Source organism: Molossus molossus, unplaced genomic scaffold (assembly GCF_014108415.1).
Source record: "Molossus molossus isolate mMolMol1 unplaced genomic scaffold, mMolMol1.p scaffold_m16_p_9, whole genome shotgun sequence".
NCBI lineage: Eukaryota > Metazoa > Chordata > Mammalia > Chiroptera > Molossidae > Molossus > Molossus molossus.
In genome coordinates, this window is record NW_023425403.1 from 106535017 (window position 1) to 106554139 (window position 19123).

General features: G+C 40.8%; 1 protein-coding gene across 2 annotated transcripts in view; it reads left to right on the forward strand.

Moving 5' to 3' along the window:
* The first annotated feature begins 2537 nt into the window (after positions 1-2537).
* Positions 2538-19123, forward strand: part of NBEA (neurobeachin) — a 763707-nt gene continuing 747121 nt past the window's right edge. For both annotated transcript variants that reach the window (XM_036249654.1, XM_036249655.1), the window contains exon 1: positions 2538-2822. In XM_036249654.1, the coding sequence (XP_036105547.1) occupies positions 2538-2822 (285 nt within the window). The remainder of the gene's footprint in view (positions 2823-19123) is intronic.

Genomic DNA, 19123 nt, shown 5'->3' on the forward strand with positions numbered 1-19123 from the left:
GTACTGAAGAACGCGTTTTAATTGGTAAGCTTTATTGAAAACCTCCGATACTGAATTAAGTATACAACAGAAGTAGGGTTTTCCTACTCTGAAATAGTGATATCCTCTTTAGACAGCCCCAGTCTCTACTGAAGGAAAATGAACAAACAGGAAAAACAAAACCGAAATGCACACATATACTGCTTAATAAACGAAACATAGAAAATAAAAGCAAAAATATGAAATCATGTTAAGCTATTCATTCAGAAAGAAAATAGAAAGTTCAAGTTGTCACTTTCAAAGCAGTCATGCAAGAAAGGTAAAAATACAAGAATGGGGTGTCATACAAGGTGGGGCAAAAGTAGGCTTCTAGTTGTTTGCATGGAAAATAATACAGCAATTAATAAAGAATAATACAAGAATAATCTTTGTTTTGAGTACTCAAAACTGTAAACCTGCCCTGGCTGGTTTGGCTCAGCGGTTGGAGCGTTGGCCTGTGGTCCAGAGAACCCCAGGTTTGCTTCCCGCTAAGGGCACGTACCTCGGTTGCAGTTTGTCCCCAGCCCTGGTTGGGTCGTGTGGGTGGCAACCACTCAATGTGTCCCTTTCACATGGATGTTTCTTTCTCTCTCTCCCTCTCATTCTGCCTGAACAAAGTATCAAAAAAAAAATGTCTTCGGGTGAGGATTAAAACAACAACAACTGTAAACCTACTTTTGTCTCATCCTGTACATGCCCAGTGGAATAAAAAAAAAAGTTAGTGTGATGACCTTTCAGTGTGGATTTACACACTGAAGACAGATGTGTTATTTTAAATTTGCATATGAAAACAGAACTTGTAAAAGTAGATGATACACACAAGTGCTATAGGTGGATATATATGTCATGAGAGTTTTCAATTACACAGCATATCCAAGTCACAGTATTCATAGTTACTGGTTTTGTAAAATTTCCACAGTTTCAATCATTCTAGCATTTTATAATTTCAATTGTTTTTAATTTTAATGGATGTGCAAATGACCACTTCTTTCATCAACTGTTGGTTAACTGTTTCAATAACTCCATCTCTCCAGTGCAAATCTAAACACACACGCACTAATCCTAAGCACTGGTTTTGAGGAACTTTGTCATATATGATCTACAGTAGTTTAGAATCTTACCATGTTCCAATATCCTGGGAGTTCACTTGACCGGCCAGCCCAAGATAACATGTGGCATAACCAAAAAAAAGGAAATTTGTATATTGACAATTCAAATGATTTCAACATCCCTCAGGATACCTAATATTTCTAGCAGCTTTTAATACATCTTTATTGAAAAGCGCACACCTCATGAAATATTAAAGAAAACGACACCCTTCATTGCGAGGGAGGAGGCGGCGGCCACACTTTGTCCGTCTTAATTCAACACCAGAGCAAGAGGACTGCGGGCATTTGAATCTTTTCCAACGAAAGTTGTTTTTTTTGCTTCTGTACTTGTGCAGACACAGAAGATACTTTCGTCACAGACCGCTGGACATCCTCCGAGGTGCACAGGCCCACGGACAAGGGGGGCGTCCCGGGCTGCCTCGCTCCTGCGGAGCACGAGGGGCTCCCCGGCCGGGGTCTGGCTCCCAGCGAGCCGCCGCCGGGGTGCGGGCCGCTCGGGCTCCGCAGGGCGGCTCTGGGCGCGAGCTCCCCGCGACGCCGCGGCTGTGCCCAGGGGCGCCTCGCTGGGGGACCCCGCGCCCAGCTGCGCCTCCCCTACCTCGGAGGCACGTGGCGCCGCCGGAGCAGCTGTGGCTGCGGCGCTGGGTGTCGAGGGGACGAAGCACCTCCAGCACGAGGCCGCCGGCAGCAGGCGAGGGCCCGAGCCGGCCGCACGCCCCGGCGGCCCTCCCGCGGGGAGAAGCGCCCCGGGGGCCCGCAGGCGCCGCCCGCCCCTCGGCCGCTCGCTCCCCGTCCGGCGGCGGCCCCGGCCCGGCACCTGTCTCGGTGCGGGAGCTGGGGGAGGGGCCAGGGGTGGCGGGTGGGCGGCGGGAGGGGAGGAGGGCCAGCGCAGACCCGAGACCGCGGCCCCGCCCCCCGGAGGCGCTGCGCAGGCGCAGTGGCCGCACCGCAGGCAGGGGGCGGCAACATGGCGGAGTGAGCGGCGGCGTCGGGGCTTCACAACAACAGTGGCGCTGGTGGCGGCGGCGGCACCGGGTCCACAGCGGCGGCCGCAGCCGAGCCCAGCACTGCCCGCGCCGTGGCCGGCGCCCGCGCCCCAGGCTCCTCGGACGGCGGCGGCGGCGGCGGCATCTCCGCGAGCGGCGGGCGGGCCGGACGGACCGGGAGGGAGCGGGGCAGCGGCGGCGGCACAGCTGCTCCCCGGGCAGCGGAGCGGCGCTGCCACCGCGGAGGCGCCTGCGAGCCCCCGCCGCCGCGGCCGGTCCGAGGCGCAGGCGGCAGCGAGCCGGGGCTGCGGCGCTGTGGATGCTGGGGCTCCGGGGCGCCGGCCGGGGCGCGGGGACGAGGCGGGTGTAACGGTGCCGGCGGAGGCGGCGCCTCAGCTCAGCCTTGTCCTCAGGCGGGGGGCCAATGGCGAGCGACAAGCCGGGCCCGGGGCTCGAGCCTCAGCCCCTGGGGCTCATCGCCGTCGGGGCCGGCGGCGGCGGGAGCAGCGGCGGCGGCGGCGGGGGCAGCGCGCTGGGGGAGCCGCGGGGGGCGCCCGGCCCCGGCCCCGGCCCGGTGGTGCTGCCCGCGGGGATGATTAACCCTTCGGTGCCGATCCGCAACATCCGGATGAAATTCGCCGTGCTGATCGGACTCATACAGGTCGGAGAGGTCAGCAACCGGGACATCGTGGAGACCGTGCTCAACCTGGTAAGGGACCAGCCGCGTGCTGTCCGCGCGCCCGGCCCCAGCCCGCACCCCGGGTCCCCGCGCGGCGTCCCTGCGGGCGCGGGGGTCCGGCCGCTGCCGCCCGGGTGGCCGGTGCGCGCCGCGCCGGCCGCGCCACCTCCGCGGCGCCGCCGGTGCCCCTGCGCCCCGAGCGCGGTGTGCGGCCCCGTCCCGCGGAGCAGGGCGTCCTCCTGGCCGGGCAGCTTGGGTCCACCTGAGAGTTGAGTTGCGGAGACCGGAGGCCTCCTCCTCCCTGGAGCCCGTTCTCCCGCGCTGCTAACTGTCCGCGGTGTCGCTCTGCGAGGATGAAAGCCTGGTCCCCGGGGCTCCAGGTCCCCGGGCTCCTGAAACGTGCGGCGCGCAGCCGCTGAACTTGAGCCGCTGGGGTGTTGGAGCGGGGAGGGAGCGAGGCCGCTTTGCGGCCGCTTCCCAGCGTGTTCCGAGCTGTGCGGGGACGGGGAGTGCGTGGCTGTGTCCCCCAGCCCCCACCCGCTCCGGCAGCCTTTCTTTGTGATGTTGTCCTGAACGTGCTACCTCGTTAGTCGTGTGTGTGTGTGTGTGTGTGTGTGTGCGCGCGCGCGCGCGGCGCTCACATGTGAGGCCCCAGCTCGCACAGGTTGGTTCCTGAGGTTGTCTTAGAGAGCGTGGCCCAGGGTAGAGGCCAACGCGGAGGTGTGCGGTGCAGCCCCCGGTTCCCTTCGTTTGTGGGTTTATTTATTTATGTCATGACAAGAAAGCGTTCCTGCAGGACTGTGCGTGACTTAATGTTTTGCACTATCTACAGAGGCTGAGAGGCTTTCCAAATGTCAGGGGAAGAAATAAGGAGAAGGGAATCATAGATTGCACATAACTAAGAGGAGTTCGTTTTCAGCGTTTTGTAAATGCAGTTTTTGCTGCAGCAAAGCTTTTCAACTATTTCCTTTCGATAGTCTTTGACACACGGTGAGGTCGGGGGTTGGAAGGCAAGGCTTCAACCAGGAGCAGTCAGCTGACCATTGTATTTGGTGTGGAGTCACAGGAATATAAAAGCATGCTTGCAGCGAGATTTTGTAACACCCGTGTAGTCTGATGTTTCAACTAAGCCATTATTTTTATTTGCTCTATTGGAAAACTGAAAGGAAGCCGCAGCTATACAGTGGTGCCACGGATTAGATGTGTCTACAGTTCACGAGCCTCTTGAATTCACGGGAACGTTCAAGCTGTTTTTTTCTCTTTTTTGCTTACTGTTCAAGTCAAAGATAGGAGAATATCCACCCTAGCTTTGTTATACTTATTACTGTTTAAATGCAGAATGTCTCTTTCTACTTCTCTTTACCCTTTAAATATATCACCACAAAAGTCAGTTATAAGTTTGGATAATGTTACTGCATTGATATAACCAAATTCTTTTTACAACTCTAATGGAAATATTGTTGGGAGTTTTAATTTTAACCAGCTGTAAATAGGAGGTTAATACTTGTCTTTTTTTTTCCTTCTTAAAAGGAAAGAGGAGAGATCTCAAAATATTTTAGTATGTTATAGTAGGTACTGTATTTCTGTAAATTTATTTCTGTAAATGTAAAAGAACCCATTTAAAGTGTTTTTCCAATTTTTACCTATCCAATACCAATTTTACTCTAGAGGAAGTGATACTAGGTTATTTTAATAACTATTTATCCACGTATTTAATACATTTTATTGTGATAAGAGGCAATAGAGCGCTCACAAGCTGAAAACTGATTTGAGAGGGTTGAATCTGCAGCAGTAGTGCTGTCTGCTGGATCAGCCCTTAACAGATGGGCTTCTCTGCATACACAGTAGATTACGAAAGGAAGTGACATATTTCCTCCGAGGTAAAAAAAAGACACATTCAACTCTTTAGTGCAGTGAAAATCTGGCATGAAGTCTCGTATACAAACATTATTGTAGAAATTAGTTTTACTGTTAAGTTTAATTAGAGTAATCAGAAATAAATAAAGTAGTACTGAAATGGTATATCCCCAAATCTGTTTAACACCTTGTAATTGCATTGATTTGTGGAATAAAAAGTTAGGTTTAAAATTTCCTTGTATGTATTTAAAGAATGCAGTCAATCTTTAAATGGAAACTTTTTGGGGAAACAAATAAATGACAGAAGGAGCCATCTACTATTAAGTTGTTAATTATATTGACTGTGGAATATGAATTGGTCATATAAAATGTCATATTTCTTGAATAGTCAGTTTGGGGCTTTATTTTTCCAATATACTCACGATGAAGGTGTCACGTGAAAACTTAAGCTGATTCTGAAAATATTTGGAAATCTTAGGGATTTAAAAAGTAATTACAAACTTAATTATATTTACTTAATAAGTAAATCCAGTAAATCCATTTAGGACACTCGGTGACTTATTAGAGATTAGAAACCTTTACTTACTATTATCTCTAAAATGAGTGTGTTTCTTTAAAAATTTTCAATCTTAATTTAAAACATTAAATAAAAATGATAGGTGGAAATAGTGTAATAACTATCACAGTACCCTTTATGACAAAAAAGAGAAAAACTAGTGAAACTTCAAAACAACAGAGTTTCTTTCTACCTTAAACAATACCCTTTTCTCAGTCACCTCTGTTAGATACTTTTCTATTTTTCCTGGACATTCTTTATATATAATATGAATACTTGGTTTTTTGGTGCTGTTTGTCACATGTCTTGCCCAAAGAATGACAAGTTTTGCAGAGTACAGTTTAAGCATGCAGCAAAATATAGGACTTATTTTTCTGCTTCTGTTTGCCAGAGGAAGAGATGTGTTTTCATTACTCGTGTGGATTGTGGGAGTTGGTTCAAGAAGCACCGATGTGTGATGAGAAGTAAAATGAATAATTCCCATTGTAGATGGATGCATTTTGTATAAGGATGTCATCATTGACTTAAAACATTCAGATAATGGGGTAGGTGGATAGAACTCATCAGGAAGATGAGTTCGTTTGTTAGTAAATAACATTATGAGAGCATGTTGCCAAGGATTTTGATTGTAGCTTTACCAATTAAAGAAACTGATGATCAGCAAACAGCTTAGGGAGAACTTATTCAGTGTGGCAGTATAAGAGCATTTAACTAGAAAAAAATTTGCTGGCTGTTTTAGTTACTACTTAATCCATTGCTTCCTTAACATACGTTTTTATAAGATTTTTTCTTCCTTAAGGCAAATGCTATGTAAATATCATGTGTTCTTTGTTTATAACATGAAAGTTTCTTTTTACCCAAAATTTTAATATAAACATATTTTTAGAAAAGATAAAACAGAAGGTTAATGTTTACTTAGTGAAAGAATGCACAATAGATATTTTTTGAATAGCTGCCTATAATTCCATAGCATTTAATTTGTAACCCCCCCCCCAACCCGTGCATTACTGTGTGATATATCAGTGTATCTTTAGCTGTAGAAAAATGACCTTTTTTTTCACATTTAAGTAGCATATTGTATACTGTATTGAAAGTATAACAGTATGCCCGGCCAGTGTGGCTCAGTGGTTGAGCATTGACCCATGAACCAGGAGGTCGCAGGTTCCATTCCCAGTCAGGGCGCATGCCCAAGTTGTGGGCCCCGTCCCCAGTAAGGGGCATGCAGGAGGCGGCCAGTCGATGTTCTCTCTCATAGATGTTTCTATGTCTCTGTCCCTCTCCCTTCCTCTCTCTCTAACATGAATAAAGAAAAAATAAAAATAAATGCTGCCCTGGCCGGTTTGGCTCAGCGGTTAGAGCGCAGGCCTGCGGTCCAGAGAGACCCGGGTTCAGTTCCCACTAAGGGCATGTACCTCGGTTGCAGTTTGTCCCCGGCCCTGGTTGGGTCATGTGGGTGGCAGCCACTCCATGTGTCCCTTTCACGTCGATGTTTCTCTCTCTTCTTCTCTCTCCCTCCCACTCTAACTGAACAAAAATGGAAAAATGTCCTCGGGTGATGATAAAAAAAATACAATAAAATAAATGCCAATTTTCATGTTAAAAAAAAAAGTATAACAGTATACTTTGAGGGAATTTTGTGGTCTAAATTCCTCTCTCTTGGCATATTGATTACAGTATTTTGGTTAAAAGGAAATTTTAAAGTTATTCTTATATACTTGACTGTGACAGTAACTTTTATTCCTTGGAGTCTTTTAATTTGAAGCTTGATAATCCGAATAATTTTTAATGTAAAGATGTTTAATATTTCATAAACAAAGGTATGTTCTGCATTTGAACTAAATTTATTTAAAAAATGTGAAGTTATATTTTAGAGTCATAGTCCTTAATATTAATAAAACCACACTTATTTATATTAGAAGAATTTCTTACATTTTAACTTATGTTGACATGTAAAGTTTTCTTATTAACTTGAATTATATTTTATTCTTGCTATTGGGTGTTGAAAATTAAGTTAAAGTGCATATATAACGCCCTGGCCAATTTGGCTCAGCGGTTAGAGCGTCGGCCTGTGGTCTAGAGAGACCTGGGTTCGGTTCCCGCTAAGGGCACGTACCTTGGTTGCAATTTGGCCCTGGCCCTGGTTGTGTCTTTTGGGAGGCAGCCACTAGATGTGTCCCTCTCACGTCGATGTTTCTCTCTCTCTCTCTTCCTCTCTCCCTCCTGCTCTATCTGAACAAAAAATGTAAAAATGTCCTCGGGTGAGGATTAAAAAAATGCATATATAACTATTGAACTTTCAGAATCTTGAGTTCTGAGGTTTTCCACAGAAAAATTAATTTGGTCATATAATAGCACTAAAGCAGCAAATATTCCATAGCCAGCCTATAATCAAGTTATATTAATTTTAAATAGGTATTTTGTATATTGCTAGTCAGTTTTTGACAAATACTATGCTGTTAATTATATGTATCTCAAGGATTTCTCTTCTTCTCCTCCAATACAATATAAGGAAATTTATTGATTCTAGCAGATCCAACACCCAAATTAGTTCACCGTGTAGCTGTATTATAAAATTCAATCATGCACATTTTTGACTATTTAAATGTTATTTGCATAAGTTTTATGGGTTTTCATTTCTTGCCAATACTTTCATATTTTATGAATTGTCAGTATATCTCCTTATATGAAGATATACCTATCATTCTTTGGTATTACTGTTTATAGGTAGTTCCCCTCCTATGCTGTGAACTCCAAGAGGGGAGGAGCCTAACTTATATATATTTATTCTTTGTGTTTCTGGATCTTGGTTAAATTAATGCATCTTTAGTATGCAGGGTAACATAATTAGGCAGAAGACCAGTTTCTGAAATTCTGTTCAATGGTGGGTACCAGACTTAAGATCCTAAAATAAATTAGACTCATGTAAAATTCAAGTATTGTCTATTCCTATTACTAGAATTGTGTGTTGAATATGTATGATGTTATCTATGTAGTCATTGTTATATATATAAAGGTTATTTTAAACTGCTATCCTGTAATAAGAATCTGACAAAAACTTCTTTTCCGTAAACCTACATGTATGTCAAGTCAAATATATAAGCACATAACAAAGATTGTATTATTATTAACAAAGAATATATAATGCATTGAATAGAAATTTAAAAATGGCTTTCAGCACTTGTCATACATGCCCCTGTTGGTACTGTAACGGGGAGCCACAGGGGCAGTCCTAGGGCCTGTGCTGGAACTCCTCCTTTCGTGGATGCCGACAGGTCAACTCACCCCTTAGCTGATGGTGCCTGTGTTAAATAGGACTTTGACCAAATATGAATCCAAGAGCAAGAAATATGTTTATGGTTCTGCTTGAGAACCTGAAGTTCTGTGTGCCTATAGTAATTACCTTCTAACCATTAAATTCTCTCTTTTAAAGCTTTATTATCATTGTTGGTATTAGCTTCAAGTCCATTTAAATTGGGTTTTTGTCACTTATAAATGGAAAGGATCCTTAGAAGTAACTGGACAATGGGACATTGTAAGGAACAGACCTTAAATGTTGAAATGGAGTACAAGGCAGTGAAGGATCTTGCTTTTTCTACCAATTCCTTTTACAGAATTACAGACTAGCTGTTTTAAATGGTCACTTGTGTTATCTTTGCCTGTAGAACTACTGAGTTTGGAACTTGAGTGATAATAGAGTGCTTTGGCCACTTCGTGGGCCTTTGATGATGCCTTAGCTGGCATGCTTGAGACCCTAGAGGGAAGAGCATCTGTCTCTCCCGCGGAGAGAGGCCCTTTCTGCCGCAGCCACTGTCCAAGACGGCAGAGAATCAGAATACTACCAAGACCCTTGAAGGCTGAAAGCCCCTGTCTCCTCCCCACTCCCTTTTCAACCCCATGCTAAAGTTGGTAAGAGGAAAGATAGGAATTTAAATTAGAACCAGGTAAACTTCTGTTTTATAAGCTTCTCCCAAGCATCTCATACACTTTTCCAGGCTCCTGAACAAAGTAACAGTCCAGTTACTAATGAGCTTTAAAAGCGGATGCAGCTAGGGAGCAAGTGCTAGAATAGCTGTGCCTGGTCTCACAGCTTCACCTTGCTTCCGGAAAGGCATCAGCGGAGGGTTCGGGGATGGGCCTGTGAGTGGAGTCTTGCTATGGAGGAGTCTTGCTATGGAGCGGAAAAGGTTGCATCCAGATTGGGATTCTGTATCCTGACAAGGTCTCTGGCTTTGTTTGCCACTTCAACCAGTTGCTTGAAGTAAATTGACCAAAAGCTTATTAAGCTTTTAGGGAAACTACTTCCAGGGTAACCTGAAGCCTGGTAGTTACAGGCCTGTGTTCTTAGTGAGAGGAAGTGGGCGCCAGTACAGATGCTGGACGGAAAACCCACGGCCATGGAAGGCCCTAGACAAGAGTCTTCTGAATGAGTAGTGGTGAGTGCATCCACATTGGCGACTGAGAACTCCGTTTGCCAGGACAAGGAATTTTTCTACTCTGACCGTTAATATGGTCTGTGCTTTGAATTAGTGACCACGGTTTGTTTTACATTCTTCACTCTTTTAAGTGGGAGTTATGTTCTTTTACCATTATATATTAATTATAATTATATATATATAATTATAAATTTATTATGTAGCTATATTGTCAGATTATGAGATACCACCCAAAAGAATGCACATTTAGATCTGACCAATTGCTCATAGCTAAAAATTTCAGATTTCTAGCTGGATACAGTAACTTGACAATGTCTTTGTCTCTCCTCCATGGTGAGATGATGAGTGTGTTTTTTTTTTGTTATGCCTAAAACAGTAATATTGTTAAACAGTGGTATTTAAAACGTTTATATATGGAAAGAAGTGAGTTTATAAGGAGGTTGGGCATCCAAGGGCTAAGATGTTACAGATTTCTGTTGGTTTCAGCTGCATAGAATCTATTGTTTCTGCTGCTAACAGTTCTAGGCTTTGGGGAGCCACTCCTTTTTAATTCTTGGTTTATATGGTTTGGGATTTCTCTGAATTCTTTTTGCTTTCCTAGACCAGAAACAGAAACTAGACCTGGCCCATCAATAGCATATTGGTTAAAAATTTAGCTGCACCTTTGAGACAGCTTGATAACTTCTTTCATTCTGCTGGAGAAAAGGGATGCTCTTCAGTGGAGTTGCTAAGATGTTAGAATGTAAGTTTAGATTTGACTGGCAGTTTGCCACCATTAAGGCAGAGTGTGGTTGAGAATGAAGTTAGCCCAGAGGCACCTAGAACAAGAGATAGACTGCCAGTGGCATCTTTGGAGCTGTTCAAGTATCCCCAGACTTTTCAGTGTATTAAGCTAATACATTTCCTGTTTTGCTTACGACAGTTTGAGTTGGGTTTTATCTGTTTTACCCCCATGATTCTTGATTAATACTCTGAATTAAATTAAAAAAATATTGGGTATTAAGTATTATAGGACAAATGATAAGAAAAATATTAACTTAGCAAAGAACTTTATATATTCCAAGAAAGAAGAAATATATATTGCTAGTTAATACAAAATTAATCTTCACTAAAGTACCATGAATAAGAAGAAAATTACCATTAAATATTAAAAGAAAATTGCCATTGTTTTCTAGGCATGCTAAAATGTTGTTTTATTAAGTGTAATTTTATATGTGATTGGTCATATAAAATGTTACAGCTGTTCTGAATGATATTTTAACAATATATACTGTATAAGAGGCTTTCGATATCAGTCCTTAGTTCTTTGGACTAAGGAAGAGTTATTGTGGACAATTATATTGTAGTTTTATGATAAAAGAATTGGCAAAAACTTAAATGTTCAACAATAGGAAAGGTTAAATAAATTATTTTGCATCCATGTTATGGAAAATCATAGTCATTAAAACTTTATGTGCCTCAATTTTATTATGTGCAAAAGGGGATATCTACCTTAAGATTGTTGTTCAGATTAAGTGAATTAATGTATATTTAAAAAGTTTTTTAATAGTTTATTGGGTTTTAGATGTGGGGAGAGAGAGACAGAGGGAGAGAGAAACATTGATGTGAGAGCGCAACATCGATTGGTTGACTCCTGCACACCCCCTACCTGGGATGCAGCCCGCAACCGGAGCATGTGCCCTGACCCGTAATTGAACTGGCAGCCTCCTGGTATGCAGAACCATACTCAGCCAGCTGAGCCACACTGGCCAGGTCAATACATATATATTTTAATCCTCACCTGAGGATATGTATTGATTGATTTTTAGAGAGAGAAAGAGGGAGGGAGAGAGAAACATTGATGTGAGAGAGAACATTGATCATTTGCCTCCCATACAGCGGTTCTCAACCTGTGGGTCGCGACTCCTTTGGGGGTCGAACAACCCTCTCACAGGGGTTGCCTAAGACATAACAGTAGCAAAATTACAGTTAATGAAAATAATTTTATGGTTGGGGGTCACCACAACATGAGGAACTGTATTAAAGGGTCGTGGTATTAGGAAGGTTGAGAACCACTACTCCATACATGCCCCAACTGGGAATCGAATCCCCAGCCTTTTGGTGTAGGGGATGATGCTCCAACCAACTGAGTCATCTGGCTAGTGCATGAATTAATATCTTTAAAATGCCTAGGACAAAGCCAAATTTATTTAGTACTTACTGTTATTTTTATTCTTATCCTGAGCCTGGAGACCATCTATCTGATCACAGGAAAAAAAAAAATGATCTAACTAAAACTGAGCTGTTTTCTTTTAGCTTGGGGTACCTGAGCCTGATGAACCTGTCAGAAAATGGATCTCAGGTACCCACAGATCATGAACTCCCGATGAAACATAGGAGGTCTGTTCCCCTGAGTCTTGCACAGTCTTGAACAGTGCCTGGGATAGTTTTTCCTAATTTCCTGTTTTGAGTGAGGTGGACAGAAAACTGGTGATAGAATAAACATGAAGTTGTACAAGTCCCTTTGCCTGGAATTCCCTCACGTGGCTGAATTACACTCGCAGATCTATCAGGACATGAATGATGATCCTAGGTAAATAATACCTCACTCTGGGAGCATTAGCTTTAATATTTAGAAAAAACACTTGAGTAACAAGCCTAAGGGATAGGGTAGAGGACTAAAAACTATTTTGTGATCATTTGTTTTAGTAAATATTAGCCTATAATTTAATAGCTCTTAACTGTGTACAGTTCACTTGTGAAATTGCTCGGCATTAACAATCCTCAGAATAACCCTCTTTTCAGATACCCTTCCTTCTCCACAGGTTGGAAAACAAAGCCTCAGGGAAGGTGAAGTGGTTAGGGAAGTTTATCTAGGTATTGAGTAGCAGGGTTGGGACAGCCTTCACATTCAAAAGGTCACATCTTTTTCATTATTAATTGAAATGTAGCTACTTAGAAATCATCCCAAAGGTCAGTACTATGTGAAGAGATGATGGTAGGAGGGAAGGTACCAGCCAGCCTTGGTGAGTTGATCTGTGTGTAGGGAATACACCCATGAAGGACTCAGGACATGCTGTTCACAGGAAATAAAAATGGATGCAGGGCTGTTTGATGGATTTGTGCACAAAGTGATTTAGCAAGAACTATATTGTAAATACAGTTTTGGGGAATAATTGGTTACGCAATATTATAAATAGTACCTGGCTTTGAATTGTATTGCTTTTCACTAGGCAAAATATGCATAATTTAGATATTACTTGTGCCAGAATAATGGTATGCATTAATATATTTTACATATAATAATTAGACTTGTTATATATTGTCATTAATTATATGAACCACCACATATACCATATCTGCTTGAGTAAGACAAGTGAATCATAGATGGAATTATAATACAGTCTGTGTATTATAATTTCTAATAATTGAGATTCCTCTCTCAGTATACTAAAGTAGAGCAAACACTGATTAATAGCAAATTTTATGGAAGGATGAATGTCTAAGTTTATTTCTCTTTAGCAAATACTTTTATTTTCTGAGCGACATGAACTGCAGCTTATTTTAAAATGGTATATACATATTTCTACTGTTCAAAAATTTTTCACCTGTGGGGAGGGAATTGGCTTTCATAGATTGGATTTAATTTCATAACTTATCCTTTCTCAACCCCTTTTGAAGTAAATATGGGTTTACTTTAATATAATAAATAAACTGTGGATGAGATTATGAGGCTTGTACAAGGTTGGAAAGCAGTTTAGTTGCAGAAATGAGACTCAAAGCTAGATATTCCAGGTTTGTTCTTTAAAATACATCATTACCTTTGATGATGATGACGAAGGCAATAGCATATGCTTATACTTATTGCATCCTTGCCAAGCAAAATATGTTCAGCATATGACATTTTCTCATTTTATTTTGTTGACCTGGAATATAAAATCTTTAGTGAAATAAAAATAGTCATTGTCTTTCTAAGTTAAACTAAATTTGGTATCTTAATAGAGAAGTGTTTTCAGCTCTAATTATGTGAACAATATTTTACTATAAAATGTCATAGCATTTTTTTATTTGGTTTGTATTAATTCTCTATAACTCGATTATTCTTTCCAAGTCCTTGAATTTAAATTAAGTATTTAAATTATTTTTAGCATTTTATGAGATGTGAATCATCAATGGGAGAATATTTTTATACTGTATCGACTGTTACTTGCTAAATAATTACTGCACTTCTGAAGTCACTATGCTCTTCCATATTTTGTACGAATAACCCCTGCTTATGTACAAAATTGCACTCTTGTCGCTGCTTAGGTGGCGTCTTCCCTGACCTCCTCCGCAGAGCCCTTCCTCCCATCCTTGCTCTCCCGTCATGTCTGTACATACCTCAGACTTGCCATTTGCATATTCTGTCTTAATTTCTGTTTGCTTGTCAGACTGCCCTGGAGACTCGGAATCTTTTGAAATCAGAACTTTATCTTATTCAACTTGGTATAATGAGTACTTAACATAGAATCTGAAATTTTGTGCTGCTTAGTGAATTCTTTTTTGAATGAAGATTTTTTTTTTCCTTTGATTTAGTTTGCTTGTTTTGGTCACTTCTGGCTTGGGTTCAAAGCTTGTCTTCTCTAGCTATTCTGCTTCTTTTCATTTCTGTTTGCCTCTTGTTTTAACATTTGTTTTTGAGGGGATAGGATAGAGATATTTAGGTGTATGTATGCGTGGGTTATGTTCAAATGAAAGTTTTCTGGTATTTGAAATGGGTGAGTGGTCATAGCATCTTCACATCTGGTGAGGACCACACTCTGTCACTTGTTGAAGCAATAAAAGAAACCCAGGGAGGTTGAAGATCCTCCATTCTTTCAGAATTAATACCTCCATTTCCTGACTCTTAGTCCAGGGCTTGCTTTCTTTTATCTTGGTGCCTGTAGTTTCACTTCATGTCAGTCCATTACTGGTTATAGTTTATAGCTTTAATCTAAAAGTTTGATACCCCCCACCTATTTTTTTTTTCCTTAACTCAGGCAGGCTCAGAAGATTCAAATTGATGGTTACATAATGAGTAATCCTACCCTAGTGTTCTATTGTCGGAGTTGAGATACTCATTGGCGTATAAAAAAGAATTGCATTATCCCTACCTTAAGTAACTGGAGGTTATGAGACTAGGATTATTGAGTAGACATAAGGTATGGTGTTATGGTATGGTATGGTATTATGGTATGGTTATGGTAAGGTATGGTGGTATGGTAAGGTATGGTATTTTTTCTGAAGCCCTTTGTTCATTTATTTCTGAATTGCTCTGTTTCTCTATTAATCTCTGAAACATCACAGATAATTTTCAGGAAGCAAAACACCATGTAGTTTAATACAGTATTTTTTTTTTTTTATCCTCACCCGAGGACATTTTTTGATATTTTGTTCAGATAGAGTGGGAAGGAGAAAGAGAGAGAGAGAGAGAGAGAAACATCGACGTGAAAGTGACATATTGAGTGGCTGCCACCCACACGACCCAACCAGGGGCTGGGGACAAACTGCAATCGAGGTACGTGCCCCTAGCGGGAACTGAACCCGGGTCTCTCCGGACCGCAGGCCGACGCTCCAAACCGGCTAGGGCCAGTATTTTTAAGCTGTTATATTAGAAAATGTTCTTTACTTTATCCAACCAAGAATGGATATAAGTGCTGTCATTGGCAAGTGAATGTTTCCAAATTAATCATTGCAATGCTAATATTTTAAGACTATTTTCAATATGCTACATTAATTTAGCTACTACATTACTGTGTCAGTTGTTTTTAAATCATTTTATATATCCAGCATACTTAATTTCAACGAATAGGCATGAGTATTTTAGTAAACAAACTGTATATTTTTAAATCCTTACCTCAGGATATGTTTTTATTGATTTATTGATTTTAGAGAGAGAGGAAGGGAGAGAGAAATATTGATGTGAGAGAGAAACATCCATTGGTTACCTCCTGAACATGACCAGGGATGAAACCTGCAACCTAGGTATGTGTTCTGACTGGAAATTGAACCCACAACCCTTTGGGGTACTAGATAACACTCCAAACAGCTGAACCAAACAGGCCTTGGCTCAAACTGTATTTTTAATGTTGGTGGTAAATCCGACTCTAGAAGTCAGTAGCAGTGTTTTTATATTTCACATATCATTACTGCTATCTTTATTTCCAAGCTAGCCCAGCTTGTTCAAAGTCCTTACATCTTTTTTAAAAAAATTTTATTATTATAGTGAAATATATATAACATAAAATTGACAAGTTTAACTTTTTAAAAATATTCGATTTGGTGGCACTAATTAAATACATTAACATTGATGTGCAACCATCTCCACTGTCTGTCTCCAGAAGTTTTTCATATTCCCCAAATGACCACCATTTACTTTTCATCTTTATGAATTTGACTACTCCAGGTACCTATGTAAGTGTAATCATATAGTATTTGTCCTTTTCTGTCTGGCTTATTTCTCTTAGCATTTGTTTTCAAAGGGTAAGAAAGAGTTTTGATTTCAACAAACCAGTCTCCATTGGTAACACAGATGAGAAACTCTGAATAATTTATAAAAAAATATAAAAATAAAGTGTTAAATTTATAAAAGTGTTACATTTATAAATTGGTGATCTACATGGACCAGTCTTTGTGTTTATGGAACCAAAAGGACAGCGTCCAGTAAGTAATTTCTGTATGACGCAGGTTCTTCCTTCCTATTTCTGGAATATTATGAGGACTAGAGATATACAGACCACAGTAATATTTCTTTAAAAATTTGCGCCCCCCCACCACCTTTGCTTTGTTCCTATAGTGTAGCTCTTAGCTCTCTTATTTTGGAACTTGTCTGGAAAAACTTGGCAGCCAGCTCTAACCCTAGTACTTTTCCTTGTTCTCCTATATTGCGAAGCCTACAACAGTCTCCGTGTAGACTGGCAAGACAGTGTCAGGGTGGGCGGAGTGAAGAGACCCAGCAGGCTTGCCAGAATTCTCATAAGGAGGCACAGGGAAGAAAGACCAGGAACACTCAGACATGAATAATTTTTGTCTTGTCACCTAAAAATTAATTATTTATGGAGATAGCAGCTAATTTGTTACAGTGATTTCAATTTCTTATGGAATATTCAGTGGTGATTTTACCTCAACTCCTTCATTAAAAAAAAAGAACACCTCTAGTTTATTTTTACTTAGGTTGCTTTTTAATGTGCTTGCATTACACAGTCTTTGTTTTAAAATTAAAAAATCCTTCTATGTAAAATTCGTCTTTCATCTTAACTATCTAGTTATAAGCTTTTATAGAGCATGCCCAAATCTGTTTAAACTCATTTACATTGTATATATCTTCTGAAGATGGCACTTTAGTTTTAACACTTTACTTTTATATTTTTAAAAAAAATTATTGGGGTGACATTGGTTAATGATATAATGAGTTTTAAGTGTGAAGTTCTATAATTCATCATTTATATATTGCATTGTTATTATTGTATGTTTAAGAAATAATATAATTTACTTCCTTTTACACCTTTGCAGTATAATGCTAGATTATCATAATTATTAAAGATTTATCAATCATGGTTATATTTATGCCCCTTTTAAAAGTATATCAAAAGGTTTTTTCATTATAAGTTTTTTTTTTTTTTTTTATATTTACTACTTGTTCTAAAGTACCACTTCTTTTTGTTGTCTATCCAAAGTAGAAGCCAGTGCTTTCTGTAGCTAGTAAGAATCGAGATGTGTTGTAAGTGTGATTTACATACTGAGTTTCAAGGACTTAGTTTGAAAAATAAATGTGATATATCTCATTAATTTTATATTGGTTACATGGTGAAATATCTTGTTGTATTCTTCAAGTTATTTCATTTTAAGTACAATGTATGTATTAATATGACCTTCATCTATTTATTTTTATTTCTTTTAATATGGCCATTGGTAAATTCTAAGCTATATGTGGCTCACAGTATATTTCTTTTATTTTTGGTCTACAGTTAATTAGTTATTAGGTGTACAGTTAATTCAGTTATTAGGTCATGAAAACTTTGGGAAACATCATACTTTGCATGATTTTCTACACTATCATATAGTTATTTATTTTTTATTTTTGGAGAAACAGATTTACACTAAAATTAGAGAAGTCCATTACTAAGAAGGGGAAGACAGATTCAAGCTTTCAAGCTGTGGTTGTGGGAAGGGACAGCGGCAGGAGATCTCTGGTACGCAGTGAGCACTCCGCGAGTACTGATTCTCTTAAAGAAGTGTAGGTTGTGATTGGAAAAGGCAGTGATGATGACAGGGTATTATGACTCCTATCTTTTGTTGAATAGAGTTGTAGTTGAAGTGTGTGTGTGTGTGTGTGTGTGTACCCTGAGGAGAGAGGAGGTGGTTTGGTTTTCCGTGCCTGTCCTCATTGTGTGTAAGGGTAAGGAGGTAGATCTCTGGACATTTGTGATTCATGAATGAGAGAAAAGGTGGAGGAAGAGATGAAAGGAAGGGAACTGAGGGTGCTGGAAATTGTTTCTAACTTTGTTAGTCTCATACAGTCAGAATTCTGAAAATTGTAACATTTTATCAAAGTAGAGCTAATTCTTTTCTAAAATAGAGGAGAGAATTTAAGCTGGTCTGATTCAGTATGAGGATTACCATGAATAAGCGTTTTCCTTAAATGGTCTAGTATTAGGACCATTTGTCAAACTTCCTCTGGAAGGATTCCTACCATCTACCACCTCCTAAAGGACACTGGTTTTACCTTTCTAAAAACCAAATTAAAGTTTTTCACTTACCAGCCCAGCATTATATAATTAGAATATTTCAGAAAAAAAATGATAGGCTAGGTCAGATAATATTATATGTAATAATGCAGCATATTGTCATGGTTTTTAAAGTTGATATTTAATGATTCACCTTTACCAAAGTGTGACTTTTCATATTGTAAATTTCTTTGGTGTATCTCTTGCTATGAATAAAATGTGCTTGTTACAGGATAGGTGAGAGGCTCATCTCTCCCGCTTCCTGCCGGCAGCGGGCTTCTCGGGATACTGCTGGAATAAGAATTTCTGGAGGCTCCGTGGGAGGATGAGATGTGGTAGAAAGCTTTATTTCGTGGAATTATAACCCTCAGTTTCCAAATCCCTACCCCCACCCTTAGTCTAGGCGTAGAAGCAGTGCAGCTGGGGCTTCAGCAGAGCTAAAATCAGAGCCATGTCCAGAGTTTCCTTTCCATGCTGGAGCCGGGTCCAGTCCAGCAACAGGCCAGTTTATCTTGTGTTTCTGTGCTGCAGTCCATTGGGGCCCACGTGGCCATGGGCCACAGGGACAGATGCAAGAGAACCAAGAGAGCATGTACCAGTAACAAGCAACAAGAGGCAAGAGCCACAAGACCCATGAGCCAAGCACACCAAGAGCAACAAGAAGGAGAATTTCTTTGTTTAGGGGATTATGTGTTCACAGATGTCTGTGTGCATGCAGTGGCCATGCACTTTCTGTCCCAGGTTTGACTGATAGGCACCTTC